The 24,439-nt window shown below is 34.1% G+C and overlaps 3 protein-coding genes across 3 annotated transcripts; 2 read left to right on the top strand and 1 right to left on the bottom strand.

The window, feature by feature from the left end:
• The first annotated feature begins 61 nt into the window (after positions 1 to 61).
• LOC118029935 (amino acid transporter AVT3C) lies at positions 62 to 1,656 on the top strand. The gene has a single exon (XM_035033927.2). It carries the CDS (start codon positions 249 to 251, stop codon positions 1,527 to 1,529), a length of 1,281 nt encoding a protein of 426 aa, XP_034889818.1. The 5' UTR covers positions 62 to 248; the 3' UTR covers positions 1,530 to 1,656.
• A 640-nt stretch (positions 1,657 to 2,296) lies between these two features.
• LOC118029933 (uncharacterized) lies at positions 2,297 to 11,525 on the bottom strand. The gene is made up of 13 exons (XM_035033925.2): positions 11,263 to 11,525; positions 8,673 to 9,828; positions 8,002 to 8,220; positions 7,678 to 7,898; positions 7,405 to 7,479; positions 6,278 to 6,349; positions 6,082 to 6,180; positions 5,903 to 5,974; positions 5,711 to 5,825; positions 4,652 to 4,720; positions 4,179 to 4,512; positions 3,873 to 3,993; positions 2,297 to 3,561 (listed from the first exon to the last, which is right to left on the bottom strand). Exons 1-13 carry the CDS (start codon positions 11,392 to 11,394, stop codon positions 2,557 to 2,559), a joined length of 3,690 nt encoding a protein of 1,229 aa, XP_034889816.1. The 5' UTR covers positions 11,395 to 11,525; the 3' UTR covers positions 2,297 to 2,556.
• Positions 11,526 to 16,307: 4,782 nt separating this feature from the next.
• LOC118029936 (uncharacterized) lies at positions 16,308 to 19,496 on the top strand. The gene is made up of 4 exons (XM_035033928.2): positions 16,308 to 16,696; positions 17,434 to 18,216; positions 18,940 to 18,987; positions 19,074 to 19,496. The coding sequence occupies exons 1-4, from the start codon at positions 16,514 to 16,516 to the stop codon at positions 19,386 to 19,388; spliced, it is 1,329 nt and encodes a 442-aa protein (XP_034889819.1). The 5' UTR covers positions 16,308 to 16,513; the 3' UTR covers positions 19,389 to 19,496.
• The last annotated feature ends 4,943 nt before the right edge of the window (positions 19,497 to 24,439 follow it).

The raw sequence follows: 24,439 nt of genomic DNA, 5'->3' as shown, positions 1-24,439 counted from the left end.
TCCGTTCGCTTCTTCTGCGGTTCCATCATTGATCGAAACCCCAGCAAACACATCAAATAAAACTTAAAAAGACATAAAACATAAGGATCCTCTGCCTTTCAATTACCTCTCTTTGTACGATCTGCTCTGCTAAAATCTCTCTTAGAAACCTATTAAAAAACTACTTTATCCAATCCAAAAATCAAGCCAGGCCCTTTAAATATCTCCCTTCAATCTATTTCCCAAAAGGAAACATCTGATTTTCAATCATGGGATTTGATAAGGAAGCAAGTTCATCTTCACATGTTTTGAAGATACCTAAGTTTCCAAGAGAAGACACCCCTTTATTAAGCAAGAGACCTCCAGTTTCTTCTCAAGGCAAGACCTTTGCAAATGTTTTCATAGCTATAGTTGGTGCAGGAGTTCTTGGCTTACCTTACACTTTCAAGAAAACAGGATGGGTTATGGGCTCTATCATGGTTTTCTCCGTTGCTTTCCTGACTTACTATTGCATGATGTTGTTAGTGCATACTCGTAGAAAGCTTGAATCTTTAGAAGGATTCTCAAAGATTACATCTTTTGGTGATCTGGGTTTTACTGTTTGTGGCCCTATAGGTCGTTTTGCTGTTGATATTATGATTGTTCTTGCACAAGCTGGGTTTTGTGTTAGTTATCTTATTTTTATTGCTAACACTTTAGCTTATGTTGTTAATCATCAATCCGGTGATAGAATTTTGGGCTTTTTGAGTCCCAAAGCTTTGTATATATGGGGTTGTTTTCCTTTTCAGTTGGGGTTGAATTCAATTCCAACATTGACCCATTTGGCCCCACTTAGTATTTTTGCTGATGTTGTTGATCTTGGAGCTATGGGAGTGGTTATGGTAGAGGATGTGATGGTATTTTTGAAAAATAGGCCAGCTTTAGAAGCTTTTGGTGGGTTCTCTGTTTTCTTTTATGGTTTAGGTGTGGCTGTTTATGCCTTTGAAGGAATTGGTATGGTATTGCCATTGGAGACTGAAGCTAAAGACAAGGACAAGTTTGGGAGAGTGTTGGGGTTATGTATGGCTTTCATTTCTTTGTTGTATGGAGGTTTTGGGGTATTGGGTTACTTTGCTTTTGGTGAAGATACCAAGGATATAATCACTACCAATTTAGGACCTGGACTACTGAGCAATCTTGTGCAGATTGGTTTGTGTGTGAATCTGTTCTTCACATTCCCATTGATGATGAATCCAGTTTATGAAGTGGTGGAGAGAAGGTTTTGTGATTCTAGGTATTCTATATGGCTGAGATGGGTGGTTGTTTTGGGAGTGAGTTTGGTGGCTTTGTTGGTGCCTAATTTTGCAGATTTCTTGTCTCTAGTAGGGAGCAGCGTGTGTTGTCTTCTGGGGTTTGTGTTGCCTTCTTTGTTTCATCTGTTGGTGTTCAAGGAAGAGCTGGGTTGGAATGGTTTGCTCTTGGATGGGGCTTTCGTGGTTTTTGGTGTCATCATTGCTGTCACCGGTACCTGGTCTTCCTTGCTGGAGATATTTGCATCCAAGAGCTCTTGAGTTTCTCGACCATGTTCTCCAGTTTTGAGCAGTTATTAATTACATTTCTGTATTCATCTGCTGAAAATATTAAAAGTTGTAATAAAAAATAAACTGGTATGAGCTAATGCAATATTTTGTTTTCATATCTTGAGCTTGCTGAAGGCAATTGCTACTTCGTCTAATCCTGTTTTTAGCTCATAGATTGCTGCTGCTGCATTCCAGCAGGTGCAGACACCGCTAGTCACCCTACTGGCATGCGCAAGTGTGTGCTTGGCATTGTAAAATGTTTGTACTTGTGTTTTTAGAAACTATATATTTGGTTAAAATTATCATATATAAAATAAACGAAAAGTAGATTTTTATAAATGCAATTATGTATAGTATCCTGGCGTCATACAATACAAAACAATTCTAAAGCAACATCACATCTTTTACACTTTTTTTGTGTTGGAAAGGTTTTTCTATTTTTTTATGGTCGGCAGCGTATCGTCTTCAATGACAGACAGACTGGTGTTATTTACTTGTTTTGCACCGAAGCAAGGCCAAGATATTTCAGCCCTGCATTTCCAGACCACCTGACATTTCAGCAGCTTGTTGGGTCCGCATTTACCCACGAAGAAAACACTACTTTGTAAACAACACCTTTTCTTGTTTCAGCTATTGTGGCAGCAGGGAGAAGAATAGAGAAGGCATTTGAGTTCAAGAATCGAAACCACAAAGACAAGTCTCCATAACTAATTTTGTTACTCGCTAATGGAATCCCTTGGGAAAAATAGAAGAGGTGGTTTTAAAAAGAAAAAGGAAAAAATTGACTTCCATATCACAAACATTTGAGTTCAAAAATTACAACACCAAAAGAACCGGCCACAAGTGTAATTGAATGTTGGAAATTAAGAAAACAAATCGGATCTGCAAAATCAAACAAAAGCTAGAACCACAACACAACCACTCATTCATCATCACAACAGACTACTGGAAGAAAGGTCTCAAAAGGGCTTTCATGCAGAAGAAAACCCCACACATTGATCCGATGCTCATTGCCTGCCTAGAAAGCTCGCCAGTTATCCGAACTTCCGCGTGGAGTTTCACTCTCTAGTGAGGTCCTAAATGGCCCACTTGAGCCAAATGGAACAGCATCATCGAATGATGGGAACCCATGATTCTCGGAGTCTTTGGAGCCACGAACAGAATCAAACCTTGCCAAGGAAGAATTGTCAGAGGATTGGAAGAACCCGCTGTCATGGGCATTAAATGAATCCATCTTTGAGAATCCATGACTATGATCAGGATCTCTAGATTCTCCGAATGAACTGAAACTTGATGAGAACCCATGACCAGGATCGGATTCTTTGAAGGAATCAAACCTTGAGACCCCGTGATTCTGATCAGACTCTTTGAAGGAATCAAATCTCGAGAACCCATGATTCTGATCGGGCTCTCTGAGAAAGTCAAACCTTGAAAACTCATGGCTTTGATCAGAGTCTCCTCCTTCTCTAAATGAATCAAATCTTGACGGGAATCCATAACTTTGATCGGAGTCCTTGGTGCTGCGGATGGAATCAAATCTTGAAAGCGAATGGCGTGGAGATTGAAATAATCCACCATCATGCATGTTAAATGAATCAAACCTAGAGAAGCTGTCAAAGGAGTGGTCCTCTGAACCTTCACTAAACCTTCGTGGAGAGTTTCCAAAATTGTACGCTGGGGTGCTTGGAACAGAATCTGCCAATGAAAATGGACTCTTTCCAGGGTTATAGGCAGGGGTGCCCGGAACAGAATCTGCAAATGCATAAGAGCTCTTCCCTGGATTATATGCAGGGGTGCTTGGAACAGAATCTGCAAAGGCATAGGAGCTCTTCCCCTGGTTATATGCAGGGGTGCTTGGAACAGAATCAGCAAAGGCATAGGAGCTGTTCCCCTGGTTATGAGCAGGGGTGCTTGGAACAGAGTCAAACATAAATGAACTCTTCCCTAAAGACATGTTATCTCCATGTGAGGGCCCTGTTTTTATTGGATTTAAACCAAATTCACCAATGCCAAAATCCATGTCCTGCAAGAACAATATTAGATCAATCCATTCAGTTTTTTGTATGAAAAGAACAAGAAAGAAACAAGGAAAGGTACAGAGAGATTAAACAGTTCTAATGCCAAACCACCCCCCACCCCTTCCAGAAATATTAAGCATTTCAATTTCTTGCAAATTATTAGAATTGCCTAAATAAACTTCAACATATGTCACATACAAACATGAGTGCATGCGTGCACCAATCTGTTTCTAAAACAACTTCCATAATCTTTAACCACAAAGAAACAAGTCCTATTGCCAACTTCAAATAGAAAGCAAGACCCAGGTTTTCATACCTTGCCACTGACAGAATCAAAGCCCCAAGCTGATTCTGAATCATAAGGTGTATCAAACGTGCCCCAGCCAGGTTCAACAATTTTGTCACCACCATGCACAGATTCAGTACCGCCCACATCACTGCACAGGCATATCAGTAAGCTTAGACATCCAAACGAAGCAATAAATTCAGAAAGCTGTGAGCAGGACAGACCCATCTCAACTGTCATGCCATGACCACACACCTTTTTGGGCTTTGTTAACACTTGATTTTCAGAGAGGGCCACAGAAATATACAGAAGTGAAAATCATAAATTAAACCATACCTTTGGGTCTCTTTAGCATGGGGTGAATTGTCTGCACCACTTTCTTTGAATGGGGAGTCTCGGAATTCATTGGATTGGTTCTCTTTTGTAGTCCTTCCAGGACTGTCAGGAGGACTTCTTAGACTTCCATTCTCATGTTGATGATCTGGAATATCTTTCTCAGAGTTTGATTTTCTTGGACTTGGAACCCTTTCTGCCTTCACCTCAGCATTTGAGGGTGAAGCACCTAAATCCTTTTCTGTGGAAGTAGTGGCCTTTCGAACTGAAGTTTTTTCTTTTGGAGGGGCTACAACATTTTGTACATCCAAAGTGAGCTCTTTGACAAATATGAATCCTGAAAGTCACAAATAACAAGGTTGATTACAGCTTTAATGTCCTTACAAATTTATGCTGAAAAGAAAGCATCATGTACACTTCCAAGTAAAACAAAGAAATCAAAGTCAACTAAATCAGCAGAACACTATTTAGCATACCTTCATCTTCAAGCTTGTCCCAACCTTCATCCCAATCAGCTGCTCCTTCCTGGATGCCATGTTGCCAGCCTAAAGAAAGATCAAGAGGAATAGAGTAAGTAATGACCCAGGTGCTATTTGTTTATCATGAATGAAGGTCGGGAATCAGAATGGAGCAATCAGAATGCCATTTTAACTTCAATATTGTGCTTGGAATAATAACAAGAAATCAGAATGAAATTTAAATTTTTAATGCCTCATTTTTAAAATGAAAAGGAACAATGATTACAAAATGATTTCACCATTAGTGGTGGTAGTAAATTAATAAAGATAATTGTGGTGGTGGTGGCGGCAGGGTGAGTTGGTGGGGGTGGTAATAATGTTATAGTAATAACAATAGTATACTTTTTAAAAAACTAATGCCACAACCAAAGAAGGTAGGAAGATGGTGGTGGTGGTGCTGCTGGAAGAGTGATGGTACAATAATAATTTTTTAGAAACAAAATGTTATTACCACCAACAGTGGTGGTAGTGGCAATGATGATGGAGGCAAAAATATAATGAAAAGAAATAATATGTCGTTCTATAGGGGGAGGGGGGGGGGGGAAGCATTCCCATTCCTTGTTTTATATTCCCACTTTCCCAATAGGAATGAAACTATGTTTCATTTTCATTACCATTCCCACTCCATTCTCATTCATATTTCATTCCTTTCAATCAAACACTTGCAAAGTGGGAATAAAACTTTCATCCCCATTCCCACCATTTCATTCATTGTAACCAACACCACCATGATGTAGGAAGCAAATACAAAAATGTGAGGTTGTGAGACAAGGAAAAGAAAACAGATAAAAAAATTGGGGGTCTGGGATTTGAAACATTTTTGGGCACATGGAGTATTTCCCCTAGAGTAACATGACAACAATGAAGTCTAGCTTAATTGTCATAGATCAAGCTTTTTTGCATAGAAGTAAAAGAAGTAGCCAAATTGAAGTAAATCAATCTTCTAAATGAGCCAAAAAAATTCAAGATGGGACATGTGATATAAAGGCCAGGGGGTTGATAACATCATGGAGATACCAAATGGAAGCTCGACCAATGAGGTTGGTTTAGAGCGCAACCCATACTGCTTGCAGCGTTCATTCACAGTTTTTACTAGTTCCTCGAGATTCGACTGGATATTCTCAGCACGCTCCTGCAAAAGTCAGTAAAACCAGAACTTACATACAAGTTTCATACTATCTCCAGAAAGTAATGACTATTATGGTGTACCTTCAATACACCATCAGCAGCTCCCCCTTCTTCCATTTTAACAATTGCCCGATATAAATCCATTTTTTTCTCCTACAGTTATTGAGTACAATACAAGTTTGTTTAGCATCCAAAGAAGTGTATATAGAGGAAAAGAGAAGCACGTTAGATAAAATTCACCACCAAAGTTCCTAAATTACCTGAATATCACGAAATGTAGCCTCTTCAATGGTTAGTTTGGAGGCAACATCTCCACTCTGCTTGTATTTCTCTTCATACTTCTTTCCCAATGTCTCAACCTGAAACACACGATTTGCTCCTGTTAGTTCAATAAGCAATTGATATTGCATGGAAAATTAAGAAATTATAAACAAATCACTAAAGAAAGAGAGATACCTCATGCTTATCAGCAGATACCCTTGTTGTGACCTCATTAAGTCGATTGTCACATCGGCTTTTATATAAAATCTGATGCCAAATAACAGAAGAAAGATCATAGGAATATCAGCAAAGAACATATATTTTCTCACTCAACCACTCCAAGACAAAGTAGACAGCTTAAATATGGCAGAATACCTTCCTTCTCTTTATTAAATTGATTCATGCATCTTAAATAACCATGACAGGATCAGCTGCCCAAAGAAACTGTCCAAGTTTTCCTTTAACCCATCAGAACGTTTAATTTTTTTTGTATGGTTCAACAGGAGCCCAATGCCGCCACCCCCCCCCCCCAACCCCAAGAAAAAAAAAGGAAAAGGAAAATGATCCCTACCCCCATCACTCTTCACAGTTTGAACCCAGGACATTTTAGAGGAAATCCAAGTATTGAGCATTGGGACATCCACTTGGGAACTTAAACTATAACAAAAGAGAGTTAATGATTCATTTCTTTTCTCTTTATTAGCATAGCGTGTTTGGGAGTGTGGTTGCTGTTGCTTTTCAAAGTGCTTTTCACTCAGAAAAGCATGTCAATAATGTTTTTTTTATTTTTTAAAAATCATTTTTGAGATCAGCACATCAAAATGATTTGAAAACATCAAAAACATATTAATTCAAAGCAAAAAAAAAAATTCAAATTTTTTCGGAAGCACTTTTGAAAAGCACTCCCAGGAATCTACTTGGTTTTTAACACTTCAAACCGCAACTCTAAATAAGGCTTTAAATGCCACAGACTAATACCTCTGGTTTTGAGCTTTTAGCAAAGTCACAACTTTATAATCTTTTATGCTATAGTTTGTGCATTTTTGAGATATCCAATAGCAAATAAAATGATGAAACGAGCATGCATCCAGAGCTTAAACACAACAAATCAGCACAATCAGTTGTCAATCCAGTCAAAAAGAATGATTTGAGGACCTTGCCTCCAAAACCAAAATCAATTGTCAAAACATGACAGCCAAGATGCAGCAAAAACCGTTCAACCCAAATACTTCAAAGCTAATTTTACATACTAGTGAAGGACATTCTATATAACAGACAATGACTATCATAAAGGAGAAAAATAAAATGGGGAGCACACTCACAAGTTCCTGCATCTTGACACGAAAAAACTCAATCTTTTGTCTAGAATCTAATATTTCCTTTTCCAGTTCTTCAACCTGCACTCAAAGAAGAGCATAAGGTTCAATAATCTCATATATGCTTCTCATCTTCATTCTATAACTTGATGTCAAAGCTTTTTAATGGCAAATGAAAACAAATTTGTCTCATTTAGACATGTTAATGTATGGATACCAAGTGTACCAGACAAAATTAACAGTCCCACATAATGAGTGCACAAAAAGAACAAGAAAAACCTTTTTATCAGCCTGAGATGCCTCCTGGAACTTTGAGTTGAGAGCATCCTGCTCCTCTTGGCTGAGTTGATGCACAAGATGTTTTTCAAGCACAGGAACTTTGTGCTTTTGTTGCGTGGGCTGTTTTTCATCAGCATGAGGAGCAGTGGGAGGCCTTGGTGGCCTTGCAGCGGCAGCAGGAGGAGGCCGTGCACCACTCACAACTGGCTGTTGTCGCAAACCTGTTGAGATTTGCTTTTCCACTTAAAAAGAGGAATCCACATTGAATGCAAGAGAAAGGAAACTAATAATAAAAGTTTATGGCATGATAAAGGAAGATAATACCAGAAGCAGGTCCCCAAGATCCACCACCATATGAAGCTGCAGGGTGACTTGTGGCAGACAACAGAGTCTCATCGGACATGACAGTGGTTGGAAGTGTTGCAGGAAGAGGGCGGCCTTCTCTATAACGCTCCATCAAATAAAGAGCAGTACAGAACTCCCTCAAAGAAAGCATGCTGTCATTATCTTGATCAGATAAATCCCAAACTTTTTTTAACACCTCTGAAACATCAAGAATTATAGTACATTAATGAAATGTGAATAAGAAATGAAGTCCTAGCCTTTAAAAAATTCCCAAACTCAAATCTACTTACAAAGCATCACACCACATTATGAAAAGAAAGAGCATAGGGTTCAATGAAAATGACAAGAAAAGTAATTAACTCTTGAATTCTTAATTGAGTGACTCAACCATTTATATGACATGATATAGTGATCCCTTTCTTCCTACCCAAATAATGTGATTATTTAAACTGGCAAGAAACACCACTGATTTATGTAAAAAAACTTAAGCTAACTGCTATACTACAGAAATATGGCCATCATTAGATTTACAAATGTTGTAGGTTGTGCCTTCACTGTCCATCATAGATATATACTTCAAACCAAAGAGCTCATGTCAAAACCTCATACTTTAAGCATGATTATAAAATAAGTCATGTGTAGCATTCTACCTCTAGGTAGCCTCCAACTCAAGAAAAGGTTGCGCGCCTGTTCCCCGGTAAGCTTTCCATCTCTATCTGTATCAACTTGCACAAACACTTTTGTATACTTTTGAATATCAGATTGAGTCATCCTCGGCCATGGAGGCTGGGATTGACTGGGAGCTGCACTGCTAGTTCCAACAGAAAAACCAGCTGAAGGTGCAGAGGTGACACTTTGAGATGGAACCTGCTGGTTTGGTCTTGCTGTTGATTGCCCTCCCACATGCTGCTGGGGAAAGGTACTCTGCAAGGAATCCAGGGAACTTGGCTTAACTGAAGGTTGGGATCCAACAGCAGATGAAACAATAGCTGACGAGACAGGTATGCTACTTGTAGAATGCGCAGATGATGAGGAACTTTGCTTTGGTTGAGCAGGAGTGGCAGAAAATACATCGCCAAAAAGTGAGTCTGAAGCAAATCCATTCCCAGAAACAACCACTGATTTAGAATCCCTAGTTGCTAGTTGGTTGGATGTGATGGCTGCTTCTTGTGGTTTAGGTGTAGGGGCTGCTATCTGCCCAGCAGTCACTTGTGGTCTAGGTTGAACAGAGGGTGTAAAACCCGGTGCACTAAGCCCAAATCCATCTTGAGTAGCAGGATGACCAATCCCTCTACTGGAACCTTGTGAAGTCAGGCCAGCTGCACTTCCACCAAGCCAATCTGTTGAGATGTTTGAATTCAGGGGTCGCGGAGCAACCACGGTACCTCCCCTGGGCATACCTTGACTTGCAAGAATTTGTTGTGGATGGGAAGAAGAATTAGGAGGCATAGCTTGGGTTTGGGGTTGGTGTTGCCTCGTAAATTGCCCTTGTTGGGATGGGAAATACTGCTGGTTTGTGACTGCATTTCCAGGCACTTGTGGCGGTCTGATGCCAACATTTGGTGATGATGCTGGTGTTGTGCCAGACAGCTGGGGAGCAGGTGCCACTGTTTTAGGAGCAGGAGTTGCTGCTAGGTTGATTTGAGGAGCGGGAATTTTAGCTGAAGCAGGGCCATATAATGCTGCCTTCACTATTTCTGGGGTCAACTCTCTCTTACTCTGTGCTACAGTAACAAGTTTAAGTGCATTATAGAACTCTTGTCGACCAAGGTAGCCTGCGTTCCTCTGATCAGCATGCATCCAAACCTGCACAGAGAATAAGTGAATCCCAGACACTCAGTTTAATGCAAGGAGATTTGAGACCCCGATATGAAGGTCTTTTCAAAAAAGAATAGGTGAATATCCAAATGTAAAATCATTCCAAAAGGAAGGAAACTTCTAAATTCTTCCACACACATTAACACAGGTTTTCAGTTTCTTAAAAAGCAGAACCAGTTCTTTCCCTCCAGTATATATACCTAACAAAAAATCAAAATGTTTTCTTCCAGACATTTACCATGCATTATCAACATAAATTTTAGAAACTTATTCAACTCAATCTTAAGTAAAACATATTTAATACACCAACCACAAGCTATAGAGTACAAAACTCCATATGCTATGATCATGTACACAAAAACCAACCAAACCCGCCACAACTACCCATTTCTTGCACAATCCTACATAAAAACACTTTGCTTTATATTCAAACGCCAAAAAACAATTCAAAAAATGAACACAACATTTCCAACAAGCCACCAACCTCAAAAAGTCTAGCATGTCAGCATTTTAACTTCTAGAATCAACTAAAAGTCTACCGTTCACAATAGCAATTCATCAACTTCTCTCTAAAAGACACCAGACTTAAGAATCAAAAACCAAGCATCTTCAATTCTTTAAATGATTTCAACCAGACAGCAAACTTACTAATAATAAGAATTCACTGCAACAAACATTACTTATTACTTGCACAAGATTTCTGTCTTTTGACAATAGATCTAGTTCTTCAACTGCATTACATACCTAACAGCAAATCAAAAACTCTTCTTCTAGACATTTAATATCCATTATGAACATGAACATGAACATTAGGAGCCAAGCAAACTCGATCACGAGTAGAACATAACACAAGAAGAAACTAAGTTGATACATCAACAGCAAGATATAGAGTACAAAACTCCGCATGTTATGATCAAATCCACAAAAATCCACCAAACCCAAAACAACCACCCATTTCTTACACAATCCACCCCTAAAAAAATTAACCTCCCCTTTGAATTCAAAATTCTACCATACTAACTAAAGTTAAACTCTTTCTACTTCTAGAATCAACTAAAAATCCTCCAGTCATATAGCAAGTCATCAACTTCTCTCTCAAAAACACCAGACCTAGAAATCAAAAACTAAGCATCAGCAAATCTTTCAATGATCTCAACCAGACAACAAATAGTAATAAGAAATCACTTTTGCAAACATTACTTGCTAATTATCATTATCCAAAATCAACATTTATTTATGTATAGTCCTCTAATTAATCAAACTTTTAAAAAAAGAAATCAAATAACCTAATCTAAGTTATATCTCTCACTATCGCAAGCATTACTTAGTTCCATATGGAAATCAACATTTCTTAATAACCAATCCAAAAAATTCGGAATCATTCGAAATTATGTAATCTGAAAACAATGAGATGAAAGAAACCTGTGCGAGGACTTGTTTAGGCAAACCGGAGCCTTGAAAGAAACCGACGGCTTCAGCACCGCTGATCTGACCGTCACCGTCTAAATCTGCTCTTCTAAAATACGAATCGAATAGATCCGTATTATTCGCCATTTCCGGAAGCAAAATTTCCTGGTAATCTTTCGATCAAGTTCACACTTTTTTCAGAATTTTTCTTTTTTCCTTTTCAATTTCATTATTGAATAAATGGAGATTTATATGAAAAGTATCGATGCCCGAAGAGAGAGGGGGATGTGGGGAAAAAAATTAAGGGCCAGCTATTGGTTACGTGGCGCAGGTCTATTAGTTCGTCTGAACACGTTGTCGTTTCGGGTTTGGATGGGATGGGACGGGACAAATTTACGCTCACTCATTCTCGCTATTGATTTATTGTAGAAATAACACCAGGTTACTTCTGCCTGCAAAGTCAGACTAAATTTAAAAAAAAAACAAAAATCGAAGGAAAAACATTAGTTGAAAAATGGGTTTAAAGACAATTAAATGACTAATAATAATAATGTTTAGATTTTCAAAAAAAAATAAAAACAAACTTTTAAAAACAATAATTTGAGTTAGTAATATATTAAATCCATTTAAATTAATTTTAGTTAACTTACTAAATTTGTAATCAGAATTATAAAATCGTAATAATTCTATAGAAAATAATAAATTAAATAATAAATATCAAAATATTTATTTGATATCAAAAAAAAATTATATAAATCAAAATAGAAAAAATCATAAATATTAACTCAAAATTAATCAAATTTTGAAAATTTAAAATATTTATAAAAAAACTTAATATTAAAGAATAATATATAACATTACCTATATTGTCATAGACGAAAAAAATTTGATTAGCAATGCCAATAGCTGATGAAATAAATGTAAAATTCTTTTAAACCTCTTTGTCATTAAGCATTCATATATATATTTTATATGTCATTTTGTATTTTAATGAAAATGTCCCTTGAATTATCAAAAGAAAAATTAAATTTTAAAAAAATAAAATATTATATTATGAAAAAAAATAACAAACTTGAAAAACCTATAAAAATCTAAACAAAAAAGTCAAAGTATAAGAGAAATTAAAAGAGAAAACATGTAGCCAAATGTTGAAATTCAGAATCTAAAAAAATATTTTAAAAAAAATAAAATATTAAATAATTAAAAAACTTATCAAACTTCAAAAACCTATAAAAAGAACCTAAAACAAAAGATGTCAAAAAAAAAAAATGTTGAATCTAAGAATTGAACCTGCGCGTAGAACTCTAAAACTTTTTGCTTTGACCACTGGCTGTTACCATTTATTAATAACTAGATTTGTAGCTAGTTCTCCATCATGGATAGGGGAATTCAAGGTACAAAAAGTGCTAAGAAAAAAAGAAAACCTAGGTCATTGGTTTAATTAATAATTTAAATAATATAATTAAAAAAATGACAATAATAATTAAACAAACAAAGAAATAACAATGAAAAGAAATTAAAAAGAACCTAATATTAACCAAGTTAAATTATAAAATAACTCAATAATTAAAGGTAAAATTAAAAAACAAAAAAAAAACCCCTCAATTATAACAGGTTAACTTGCAAACTTTGTAACTATAGACGCAAGATTGAAATAATTTTATAGAAAGAAATGCAAGAAAAAAAGTTTGAAAAGTAATTCCTAGTAAATTAAATGAGAATATTATAACTTCATAAAAAAAAAAGTTTAATCTCTAACAAATAAAATGTTAAAAGATAAAAATAAAAAATATATATAATCTAAAAAAGATTGAAATAACTCAATCCGAGCCCACCTTGATCAAGATGTAAAATCTATAACACAGTTATGATACCAGGACGATTGTATTTGAAAATAGTGAAATAGTTTAAGAACACATATGATATGTTTTTTTAGCTAAGAATGGATACTAAGCCTTGCTCTTTGTATAAAATGAGTTAAGTAATAATACTAAAATATACGATTGACATGACTTTTCATGAAGGTTTTTATCACTAAATAAGTTTTGATAATAAAAATAATTTGGACGATGAGTTTTGGCTACATAGATATTTTTGAATGAAAATTATTTTATGATGCCAAATTAAATTCTACAGATACTTTGATTATATTAAAATGAGCTTAGACATCTTTAATTTCATATTGCTTCAAATGATGTGTAGATATTCCCACAACATTAAAATCTTTGACATACATATTAAACCCACTAATTGTTGTTATTATAGAAAAATAAATAAAATATAGATGTTTAAAGACCTTTAGGCTAGCAATGACATGTTTATTGTATCATCCACGAATAAAATATATCTCTTATTGACCTCACTTGATCCTTAAATATATTTATTGAGTAATAATGTAGATTGAGATTACCCTTCATATTATGAGCTTCATGTTTTGAACATCTAAAATGATTGATGACAAGTTCTAACTTTTAACTAAATTAGCTAGCACCCAAACTTATTATCAATTTCAAAACATATTTTTGACTAAGAATTTAAAATCATAATATATTTTTTTTAATCTATTTTCAGTACTATTCAGGGCTTAAATTATTTTCAATGAACTCCCTTTTCAAGACCAAGCTAATGACACCAGAATTAAGATTTTATATGACTAAAATATTGTCGGCCTAAAGCTTTCTCTTTTATCTCCCTCTTTCATACCACTCTCTCCTCCTCTCAATTATAAAAAAATAAAATGCGATAGAAATGAAATTTCATGATGAAATGTAAACTTTTAAAACTATAATTACCAAAATGCAAAAAAAATGCCCTTGAATAAAGTAGTGATTAGTATTTTGTAAGAGCATGGAAGTTTTTTAAAAAACATACACAAATCATAAGGTTAGTAAAACCTATGATTTAATTCCACGTTAAGATCATAATCGAATATCTCATAGTTTTTTGCAGTTTTATTTTGTTAATTAGCATTTATAGATAAGAATTTGTTCAATTTTTTCTACATATATTCGTATATTAATGTGCCTAAAACTATAGTATACTTCAAGAGAAGTTGAGAAGTTTAATTGTTTCCAACTTTTTAAATATAAAGTCCATGTGGATGAAGATTTTCAACAGCCAAACATAAAATCATGATGGTTTCATCTTCTAATCCTTTGTTATTTGTGTTTTCAATATGGGATCAATATTTGAAATTATTTGTTTTTTTTTCTTCAAATTTGCTAGAGAGAAAAGATGGCATAAAGGAGGGCAAGGATTATGCACTTTGGACGTGTGAGATTGAGATAGGAAAGAGTTGCGAAGACTTGAAGGCTAATCTATATGTCGAAAAGGAATGCTTGACGAAATTGTGGTGGGGTTCTTTTTTATTAACAATCAATTGACTATAATTTACCACCCACTGCATGTTTTTTTTTAGAATAAAAAATCTCCATTTTTACTAATGTTTGGTGTATTTTCAGGGTTAGGAAAAAATTTATATGAAGCTAATATTTAAATTTGAAAAAAGATTAAATGTTTTGTGTTTCAAAAGTGTTTTTTTTAAAAAATTAAATTTTTTTTTTCTTTGTTTCAAATTAATATTTTTTTTAGTGTTTTTAGATTATTTTAATGCGCTTATATCAAAAATATTTTTTAAAAAATAAAAAAAAAATATTATTTTAATATATTTATAAATAAAAAATACTTTAAAAAATAATTATAACCATACTCCCATAAATATTCTAAAAAGAAGTAAAACAATTTTGAAGTAAGAAAACTTTAAATCTTGTGCCTTTTCCTTTTTCATTTTGTTTTTTTTTTAAGTTGGAACCGTAAATATATGTTATTTAATATGTCTAATAATCTTATTTAATTTAAAATATGATATGATTCAATTAAAACCTATTGTTTTATATAATTCCTTAATCTCATACCAAACATTCTAAATATTTCACCTTTAAAATACTTTTTATAGCTTTAATACTTTATAATTCTCAAATCTTTATGCACTTAAATCACCGGCTACAAAAAAAATAAAATAAAAATCCATATCCAAATCAATCTTAATAAAATCAACAAAATTCAGACAAAAGGCATTTATGGCGAGAACAAAACGGTGATGGTTATAAGCCTACAAGTAACATCAACATACATCAAGAAAGGTAAAATATCTCTTGTACATCAACACAAACACGCCACTCGTAATAGCCTAGTAATAACAATCAACAAATTTAGAACGATTTTTTCCCCTCAAGTAGATAGAATTATATAAATTGTATTTTAAGATTTTATTTAATAATTAAAATTTTTAAATTAAAATAAATTTTTAATATAATATTGTAGTTTTATTTAACTAAATGATCATAAATTTAAATCCCATCATTCTCATTCTATTTAATAAAAGTTAAACACAAGATATTATCAATCTATACAAGTTTCAACCTGAGAAAAATAAATCAAAAAATTATATAAATTATATTTTAAAATAATTTAAATTTTTAGGTTGATATGAGTTTTTAATACATAGCAATATATATTTGTATATCCAAAATTCATGTCATATTAAGGGTATTTGAAATAATAGTAATGATAGTTTTTTAAAATATTTCTTGTTTGAAAATATATTAAAAAATATATAATTTTTATATTAACACATCGACATAATATAAAAAATTATCATTTTAATTTTAAAAAAATATTTTTTTTTAAAATTTCACAAAACTTCGGTTGCATTGCCAGCTCGTATCAGTAAAAGAAATATAAAATAGATATAATGCAGCAGCATACAGTAAGTAGTCGGTGTTAGCATGAGTGATAGATGTTTATACTGTAATTCAAATATTTATTAAAAGAATTCAATAATGGATTATAGATAATCCAGGTAATATCTAACTGTATAAAGAAGGAGGGAGGGAGGCGGAGGCAGGTGGCTAAAGGGTCATCAACCATGGAAAATCCCGAGCCCAGAAATGTGATTACTGATTAGACCAACCCACCCCACCAATAAGGAATTCATCAACGCGCAAAGTAACCAAAAAAGGAGGGTAAAGTTGGCAATTCAAATATCCACTTTAAAAAGCCCAATTTTACAAATGCCCACACCTTTAAAAAGAGCAGAGAGAAAAAAGTGGAGACTCTCTTGGAAAAACGCCCATCAAAGCTTCTTCAACAGTATAAATTCAGATCATAAATCAGAGGCAACTCACTTGTTTCTTCTTCTGCTTGATAAAGGCAGGCCGTGCCGATTGATTTGGTCAGCTTTTCGATTGATTGATTGATTGTAACGATGTCGTGTTCTTCGTCGTCGGCATCGGAGGAAGATGAAGAGGGGATCGATTCCTACCGCAAAGGAGGTTATCATGCGGTGAGAGTAGGGGATCAGTTCTCCGGTGGCCGTTATATTGCACAGAGAAAGCTGGGGTGGGGCCAGTTTTCTACTGTTTGGCTCGCTTACGATACTCGATCGTCTGTATGTTTTGGATCTGTTTCTGTTTTATTTTTCGTTAAATTTAAATCTTATTTCATATTTAATGAGAGATGTTCAATTATTGATCATTGGATTTTACTGGATCATCATCAGTTAAATTAATTAGAGTTGTTGCACCTTTTATTTAAATGAAGAAATGTTCAAGTAATGGATTTGCATTTTTTTTAAAAAAGAAAAAGTTATTATTCTTTGGATCATCATTGAGGAAATGCTTGCTTTCTATATTTAATTGTTGTTTTCCTATTTATGTTTATATTTCGGATGTGTTTTGCTTGATGAGATCAATGGGACTGCTATTTGTCCGTTTAGTGGCAGTTTATATATATATATATATCCGTTAAACTGTATTAAAGTTCATTATCTGTGGAAAAAAAAAAATACAATAGAAGTTAATAAATTTTTAAGAAGTGAGTTTAAACGGCGATCATGGAAGACTCAATCCGTTAACTGGTTGAAGTTGTGGTGGTTGTTGCTGTTTTATATTTATCAAAAAAGAAAAAAAAAGTACCGGTTGTTTCAATGAGCCATATACATATATATATATATATATATATATATATATATATATATATCATGAGTGTCTATTGTAGTTGGAATCATTGCCTGTCATCAAAAGACTTGAACTTCTCTCTTCTTTTACGATTGTCCTAGCTTGATTTGAGATTCTGTTTTTGTTTTTTTTCCGTTTAATCTTATTGTAGTTTTATTTCTGTGTCTAGAAATACGTTGCTCTTAAGATCCAGAAAAGTGCAGCACAATTTGCTCAAGCTGCGCTTCATGAGATTGAACTCCTTTCAGCCATAGCTAACAGTGACCCTACAAATTCCAAGTGTGTTGTGCAACTGATTGACCACTTCAAGCATGCAGGGCCAAATGGGCAGCATCAGTGCATGGTCCTTGAATTTCTTGGTGACAGTTTATTGAGGTTAATCAGGCATAATCGTTACAAAGGACTTGAATTGGATAAAGTTAGAGAGATCTGTAAATGCATTGTGACAGGTTTGGATTACTTGCATAGAGAACTTGGTATAATTCACTCTGACCTAAAACCCGAAAATATTCTTCTCTTTTCCACCATTGATCCTGCCAAAGATCCAATTAGGTCTGGGCTCACACCAATCCTGGAAAGGCCTGAGGGAAACCTTAATGGTACTTCCACTATGACTCTCATCGAGAAGAAGTTGAAAAGGAGGGCAAAGAGGGCAGTTGCTAAGATATCAGGAAGAAGAGTTTCAATGGGAGGAGCCGTGCAAAAGCCTGAGCGATCTCTGGATGGGATTGATGTAAGGTGCAAGGTTGTTGATTTTGGAAATGCGTGTTGGGCTGATAAGCAGTTTGCAGAAGAAATTCAAACCAGACAGTATAGAGCTCCTGAAGTCATATTGCGATCTGGGTATTCTTTTTCTGTTGATATGTGGTCTTTTGCTTGCACAGCGTTTGAGCTTGCTACCGGGGACATGTTGTTCGCTCCCAAGGATGGACAAGACTATAGTGAAGACGAGGTAGGCTAGTTTTTTCTGGATTTTATAGTTGTCAGAAATTGAAATTATCAGGGTAAGGCATACTGGATTTTAAAGTTTTAGTGAGATTTGTGCATGGCATGTTATCTTGTAAGACAGTATAGCAAATACTAATATAGTAAAATTTTAGGGAAAATGGTATAAAACTGAATGCAACCTGACTTCTGTGTTGAGGTTATCAATGCAAACTAGTGATAATGAGACTTGTATTTTTGCTCTTGTATGCTGTCCATTTCTTAATCTCTTGAGACAGACCCTGCCTTTCATTTCCTTTTTACTAGTCTGCAGGGGGTAAAACACAACACAAAGATGTAGGACGTGGCTGGGAAGATAGCATGCACCAAGACTATAACATTGTTGTTATTGTCCAAGACCAAGTGAATGAGTAACACGTGTCCAGATTGTACTTTTGTTTTCCCTTGAGAGAGATGTTTTCTTGATAAACCTGCCTGCTGCATATTTGCATTGATGCATCATGCCAGACTGATTTTGAATGTCTTTTCTTGATTGCCAATACCTACAATCACATTTGGTTCTATGAATAAAAACGTGCTGTAATTTTCTTATTCATGCAACTCACAATGCAAATGTTTAAGCCATCACGGGTTTCAGAATGCAAACTGTTTGTTGTATGTATTGGAGTACTGTATCTCTGAACTTGTTTATTTAATCTGCTAATGAAACTGTTCTTTGGGAGGGTTTCAGGATCACCTTGCTCTTATGATGGAACTCCTTGGAAAGATGCCAAGAAAGGTAGGCACATAGTTTCTCAAAAGCCTCCTACAGCTTTCTAGCTACCTCATACTCGTTCATTTATCTTTTAATTGCAATATGAGCAGATAGCCATTGGAGGAGCTCTATCCAAAGATTATTTTGACAGGCATGGGGATCTTAAGAGGATTCGGAGGCTGAAGTTTTGGCCACTTGATCGTTTGCTGGTTGAAAAATACAAATTCTCTGAAAATGATGCTCGGGAGTTTGCGGAATTTCTTTGTCCCCTTTTTGATTTTACACCAGAGAAGCGGCCCACTGCCCAGCAGTGCCTGCAACATCCATGGCTCAATCTCAAAAGTTCAACGCAGAACGAGACTAAAAGTGAATCTAAGGTGGCAAAGTTGGGTGTTGGAGTGAGCAATCTGAAGGTGGGTAAGTGATGAAGGGGTAGGTGATCGCACAATTCTCAAGCCCCTCCCTCCACCTGTATGAATATTGATTGTTATTTTGGCTTGTTATATTCAATAAGATTTATTATTTTTTCATTATTGATTAACTACAATGTAAATTAGCTACTATTATTGTGAGGAATTGACATGAACGAGAGAAATTAACTGCAGCAACAAACAAGGGTGGCTCATGTCCTAACCCTAATACCACACCATGTTTTCTACCTGTAATTGGTTTTCACGTCAATGTTAGTCACGAATGGGTTGCGCCATAAAGAGAATCATTCCCCTTTAAGAATAGTAGTAGTTGTGGTTTGATTGATGCATGGGAGCTTTCATCGAAGGAAAGATTTTGTGTTTGATTCTTTTTTTGAGAAATTAGATCCAAAATTACATAATTCAGCTGCTTTCGTTCTAATTCGAAAGTGTTCATTAACAAAAACGAAACCTCGTGCATCATGACTCAAATATGTAATTATGAATTTTAACTTAAAAAAAAAAAACTGTTGAACCAAGTTTTGGAAGCAAAGTTGTCTTTTTATCATGTACAATTATCTTTAATACATTGCGTGGGGTTATATTAATACTTTGACCTTTGAATAAAAAAATCTTATGCCTTTGACTCATAGATATTTTATTCCTTTTATTTTTTTGAAATAGTACAATTACTTTAATATCTTTAAAAATAAAAAATAATGATCTCATTAATTTTATTTTTTTTCATTTTACATTGGTTATGTTGTAATTTTGGAGGTTGTTTAGGGCTATTATTATAATTGCTATATATTAAGTATTATTTAAAAAAATTGATGGCGTTACATACGCCAACATGTGAATAGTCTTCACGTCATTCAAGTGGCGCATGTGAGGTTGTCCGGCCACCAAATGTTGTTTTCTAGAACAGTGTTTAAAAGATCTCATAACCCTCTATATAGTGGTACAATGCATGTACTGGAGAAATGCCATTGGTTTGGCGCTGACAATCATTTTTTTCTTCTCTTTCTCTGCTTTAAATTTTGTGCCAGCCCCAACAAAATTTCAGAACAATCCCTTCATTTTTTTCCTTCGTATTTGGTCCATATCCTTTTGATTATTATTTTTATTTTATTTTAGAATAACCTATAAAATTATAAATGTTTTTCAATTTCAAGCTTTTTCTATTTTTTAATCTATAAATAATCTATCAAATTATAAATATTTTTCAATTTCACCCCTATGATTTTTTAATCTTTCAAATTTGGTTTTCATTATTTTAATTGTTATTTATTTTATTTGAGATTATTTTTTAATAATTATTTTTTTCAAATTTCATCATTCTTGAGTTTTTTTTCTATCAAATTTTATTTTCATTCGTTTTGTATTTTTTTTTTTTTTTGCTTTTACAAGTTTTTTTATTAATATTTTTTCATTGATTTCATCCTTCAAAATTAAATTGATTGAGATTTACACTTCTTAATGGAACCTACATCCAGAATTTCACAAGTTATAAATTTTAGAGATTAGACCAGGTTTAGAAGGTTCATTTATGTTTGCTTGGTTTCCCTTTCTTTTTAAGTTAATATTTTCTTATTTTTTATCATTTTTTTGGAGTTTTGCTTTATTATTTTTTGTGATTTTTCTTCTATTAAGTTAGCCCAATATTCATGATCTAGGTCACTAGTTTCAAATGTTAATGCATATTAATTTTTTTTAAAATTAATTTATTTCAATTTCATTATTCAAAATCTTTTCTTTCCTTTTATTCCTTGCTATATATTGCTACACTTGTTTCTTTTAATATTTTGATGGAACAAGGGAGAGAAGAATTTGGGATTCTCTGTTTCTTTTAATAAAATGATGATGTCATCAACGTGGCCTTCATTGTTGCCGCATAGCTTTGTTATGATTAATCAGGTATATTTCACAATCATTGCTACATATTGCTTGATAATATAAACTTGTGCTGTTGAGCAGTAAGAACGACATTATTAGCACTTGATAACTGATGAGGTTGATATCAATGGTTTTTGCCGCCCCAATTACCATCTGCTTCCTGTCTGCCACCAAACTTCATCGCTTTCGGAGACACCTTTCTGATTATGACTATTAAGATTTCAGACTGTTGATTTCTTGAAGATAACACATTAATTCTATGAAGCCATGTCGACACAGCTGCAAGCTGCGATCCTGTGCTGTTGTTTCTTGGAGTTTGTTCTTAATTATAGCTACTTTACATATCTGAATTTTCGAAATGCAAGTGTCGTCATTGACCTAGAGCAAGGTGCTTTACAGGACTTCTTCTTCTCCGGTTCGGTCTGGGACTTGAGTTGGGATGTGGAAGTCGCCGGCTTCTTCCCCGAGGAGAGACGTCCTGGAAGACCAGGAGGACAGGGTTTTCGACGTGAAGGCCGTGGAAGGGTAGAATCAGGTGACATTTCTGGCTACCGGTAGGATCAACAAGTTGTATTTCCTTCCACTCTTTAGACCATGGAGACGAGGAGTTCAGGAAACCACCTCCAGGGAATAACGCTCTCACATCCTTCTGAAATGTCATGAACAACAATCTCTCTATCCACAGGGTTTATGGTGGATTCTGAGACATGATAGAAGATTTCGTATTGAAAAACTGATGTCTGTGAACAGATTCACAATTGGCAAAAAGTTCAAACTGGAGTATCTTTTGTTTTTTCAGAATACATTCAACTTCCTATCAGGTGCGATCAAATGTATTTTTCTTCGAATCCAAGAATGTGAAAGGGGGAAAATGGACAATCCACTTGATTTGTGTCCTTTACGGGCTCATATATCACAGAAATACAAGCTGAACATGATGGGCTCAAGTCTGGAAGAAAAAGGAAACGGGCATCAACCCATGAATCGCAAGAAAGGAACAACATGCTCGGATTCATGGTTTTAAGACCCGGCCTGGTGGCTCGCCCGGTCTAAGATCCGGGTTCTGGGGTTTGACCGGGTCACTAGGTCTTGACTGGGTCGCTGGGTCGGCCAGGTCAATTTTTTTTTTTTTAAATCAAAACGATGTTGTTTTAGTAAAAAAACAAAAAAAAATAAGTCAACGGGTTTGCAACCGGGTTTTGACCGAGTCAACCTGCCGGGCCAGCTAAATCACACCGGGTTTTTTTTCCTTTATTTTTTCTTCAACCTGGTCCGGTTCCAGCTCCAAGTTAGCCTGCTGGGTCGAACTAAGTTTCAAAACTATGCTTGGATTTGTACTATTTTCTAAAGGCAATAAAGTTATTAAACTAGCTCAGCCCTATGGGTAAATCTAGGACCGCCAAACAGAACCAAGTTGTGTGTCAGTAAAAAAATCAATTCAAAATTGATTTGATTCGATTAACTCTATTAAAATTTAATTGGATTAAAAAGATAAAATAAAACCAGATTATTTTGATTTATAAAAGTTGGTCCTTTAAACATGTAATATGTAGGCTTGATAACTTTGGAAGCATATCCGAGTTGCCTATTTAATTTGGTCCCAGACATTAAACACCGTCCATGATAGTTAAACATTAAATATAAAATGAAGAAAACATGGACCCTCTTGAAAAAAAAAATTAATTGTGATTATGAAATCGACTTATCTCCGCCCTCCTATTCTTTAATAGTAATTACTAGATAGTGACTGGTGCATGAAAAGGTTTAATTTTTTTTTTAATATAAAAAATATTAAAATAATATAGATATTTTTTATAAACAAAAGTATGAGACTTTATTTGTTTGTTAACTCAATTAGATTTAATAAGTTTGACTAATTTAATAACATTAAAAAAAATTATAATAACAGTAAATAAAATAAAAAAAAACTCAAAAAAAGCTCATCCATATTAGCACACCAAATATATGACTTCATTGTTGCATCAAGGTAACCCTGTCAAAAAAAAAAAATATATTGAATAAAATCATTAAGCTCAACTATTAAACAACCCAATGCCAATGGCTGAAACTAAAAAAAAATTAAAAAGCAATGAAAGAAAAATCCGAGCCAAACCAAGTCAACTCGTCAATTCTATAATCATGGATATAAGATTGGAAAAACTCCATAAAAAGAAAATAAAAAAAATAAAAACATAAAGATTAATTCTCAATCAATCAAATGTTGAAAGATGAAATTAAAATAAAATATTGGTTTTTTTTTATATAAAAAAAATCAAATGTTAAAGGATCTTATCTGACAATGAAGAAAAGACTAAATGAGAATACTATAACCTCATAGAAAATAAAATGAAAAAAAAAATTAAAACTCAATTTCTATGAAACAAAATATTAAAGGACAAAATTAAATAAAAAGATATAATCCAAAAAAAGATTAAAAAAAAAGCTCGACCCAAGTCCACCAAAGTCAAGATGCAAAACCTTCAACTTAGTTGTAATACAAAGTTAATTCCATAAAAAACAAATTAAATAAAATTATCAAACAACCTAATATTGAAAGGTAAGATAATCTTAGTCATTTTCAAAATCAATAAAAAAAATCCAAAATAGAACAAATAAAATATAATAATAAAACTCAATCTCTAATTAAATAAATGTTGAAGGAAAAAAATAAAAACACATGAGCTTAAAAAAAGGGGGAAACAAGCAAACCTTTATAAATATCCTAAACTCAGGTTAATTTTCTAAATTCACAACTTATAAAATCCTATATTTAACATCAATTAAGAAACCCATTTCTCAATCAATTTAATATTGAACTTCTTAGAATTTCTAAAAGAATGACCTTACTTGTTGGTATTGTTAGCATGATTCTTTTATTATTATTATTATTATTAACATGGGTATTCAGGCTAGCTTTCGCATACCTTGACTAATCACACGAGCCCTCAAGTTAACGATGATGTAAGTTTCTAGTGGTCCTGAAATTTGTGAGACTCGAACGGGTGATTTATAAAAAACAAATTAAAAACCTGGTCAATTGAGCTACACTCTTTATATTAGTTGTAGTTGATTGAACAACATTAACAGGAGGAGTAGGTGAAAGAATATAACTTTTTAGTAAAATTTCACAATCAATTAACTGACTTGATAATTCATGAAATGTAACATGA

The sequence above is a fragment of the Populus alba genome, chromosome 5, assembly GCF_005239225.2.
Source record: "Populus alba chromosome 5, ASM523922v2, whole genome shotgun sequence".
Taxonomy (NCBI): Eukaryota; Viridiplantae; Streptophyta; class Magnoliopsida; order Malpighiales; family Salicaceae; genus Populus; species Populus alba.
This window is presented reverse-complemented; position numbering and strand designations above follow the sequence as displayed.

Coding starts and splice junctions, on each gene's coding strand:
- LOC118029935 (XM_035033927.2), top strand. CDS start 249: ATGGGATTTGATAAGGAAGCAAGTTCATCTTCACATGTTTTGAAGATA.
- LOC118029933 (XM_035033925.2), bottom strand. CDS start 11,394: ATGGCGAATAATACGGATCTATTCGATTCGTATTTTAGAAGAGCAGAT. Junction 6,181..6,277: donor TATCTGCTGATAAGCATGAG/GTATCTCTCTTT, acceptor CGTGTGTTTCAG/GTTGAGACATTGGGAAAGAA. Junction 3,994..4,178: donor CATGCTAAAGAGACCCAAAG/GTATGGTTTAAT, acceptor ATGCCTGTGCAG/TGATGTGGGCGGTACTGAAT.
- LOC118029936 (XM_035033928.2), top strand. CDS start 16,514: ATGTCGTGTTCTTCGTCGTCGGCATCGGAGGAAGATGAAGAGGGGATC. Junction 16,697..17,433: donor CTTACGATACTCGATCGTCT/GTATGTTTTGGA, acceptor TTCTGTGTCTAG/AAATACGTTGCTCTTAAGAT. Junction 18,217..18,939: donor AAGACTATAGTGAAGACGAG/GTAGGCTAGTTT, acceptor GGAGGGTTTCAG/GATCACCTTGCTCTTATGAT.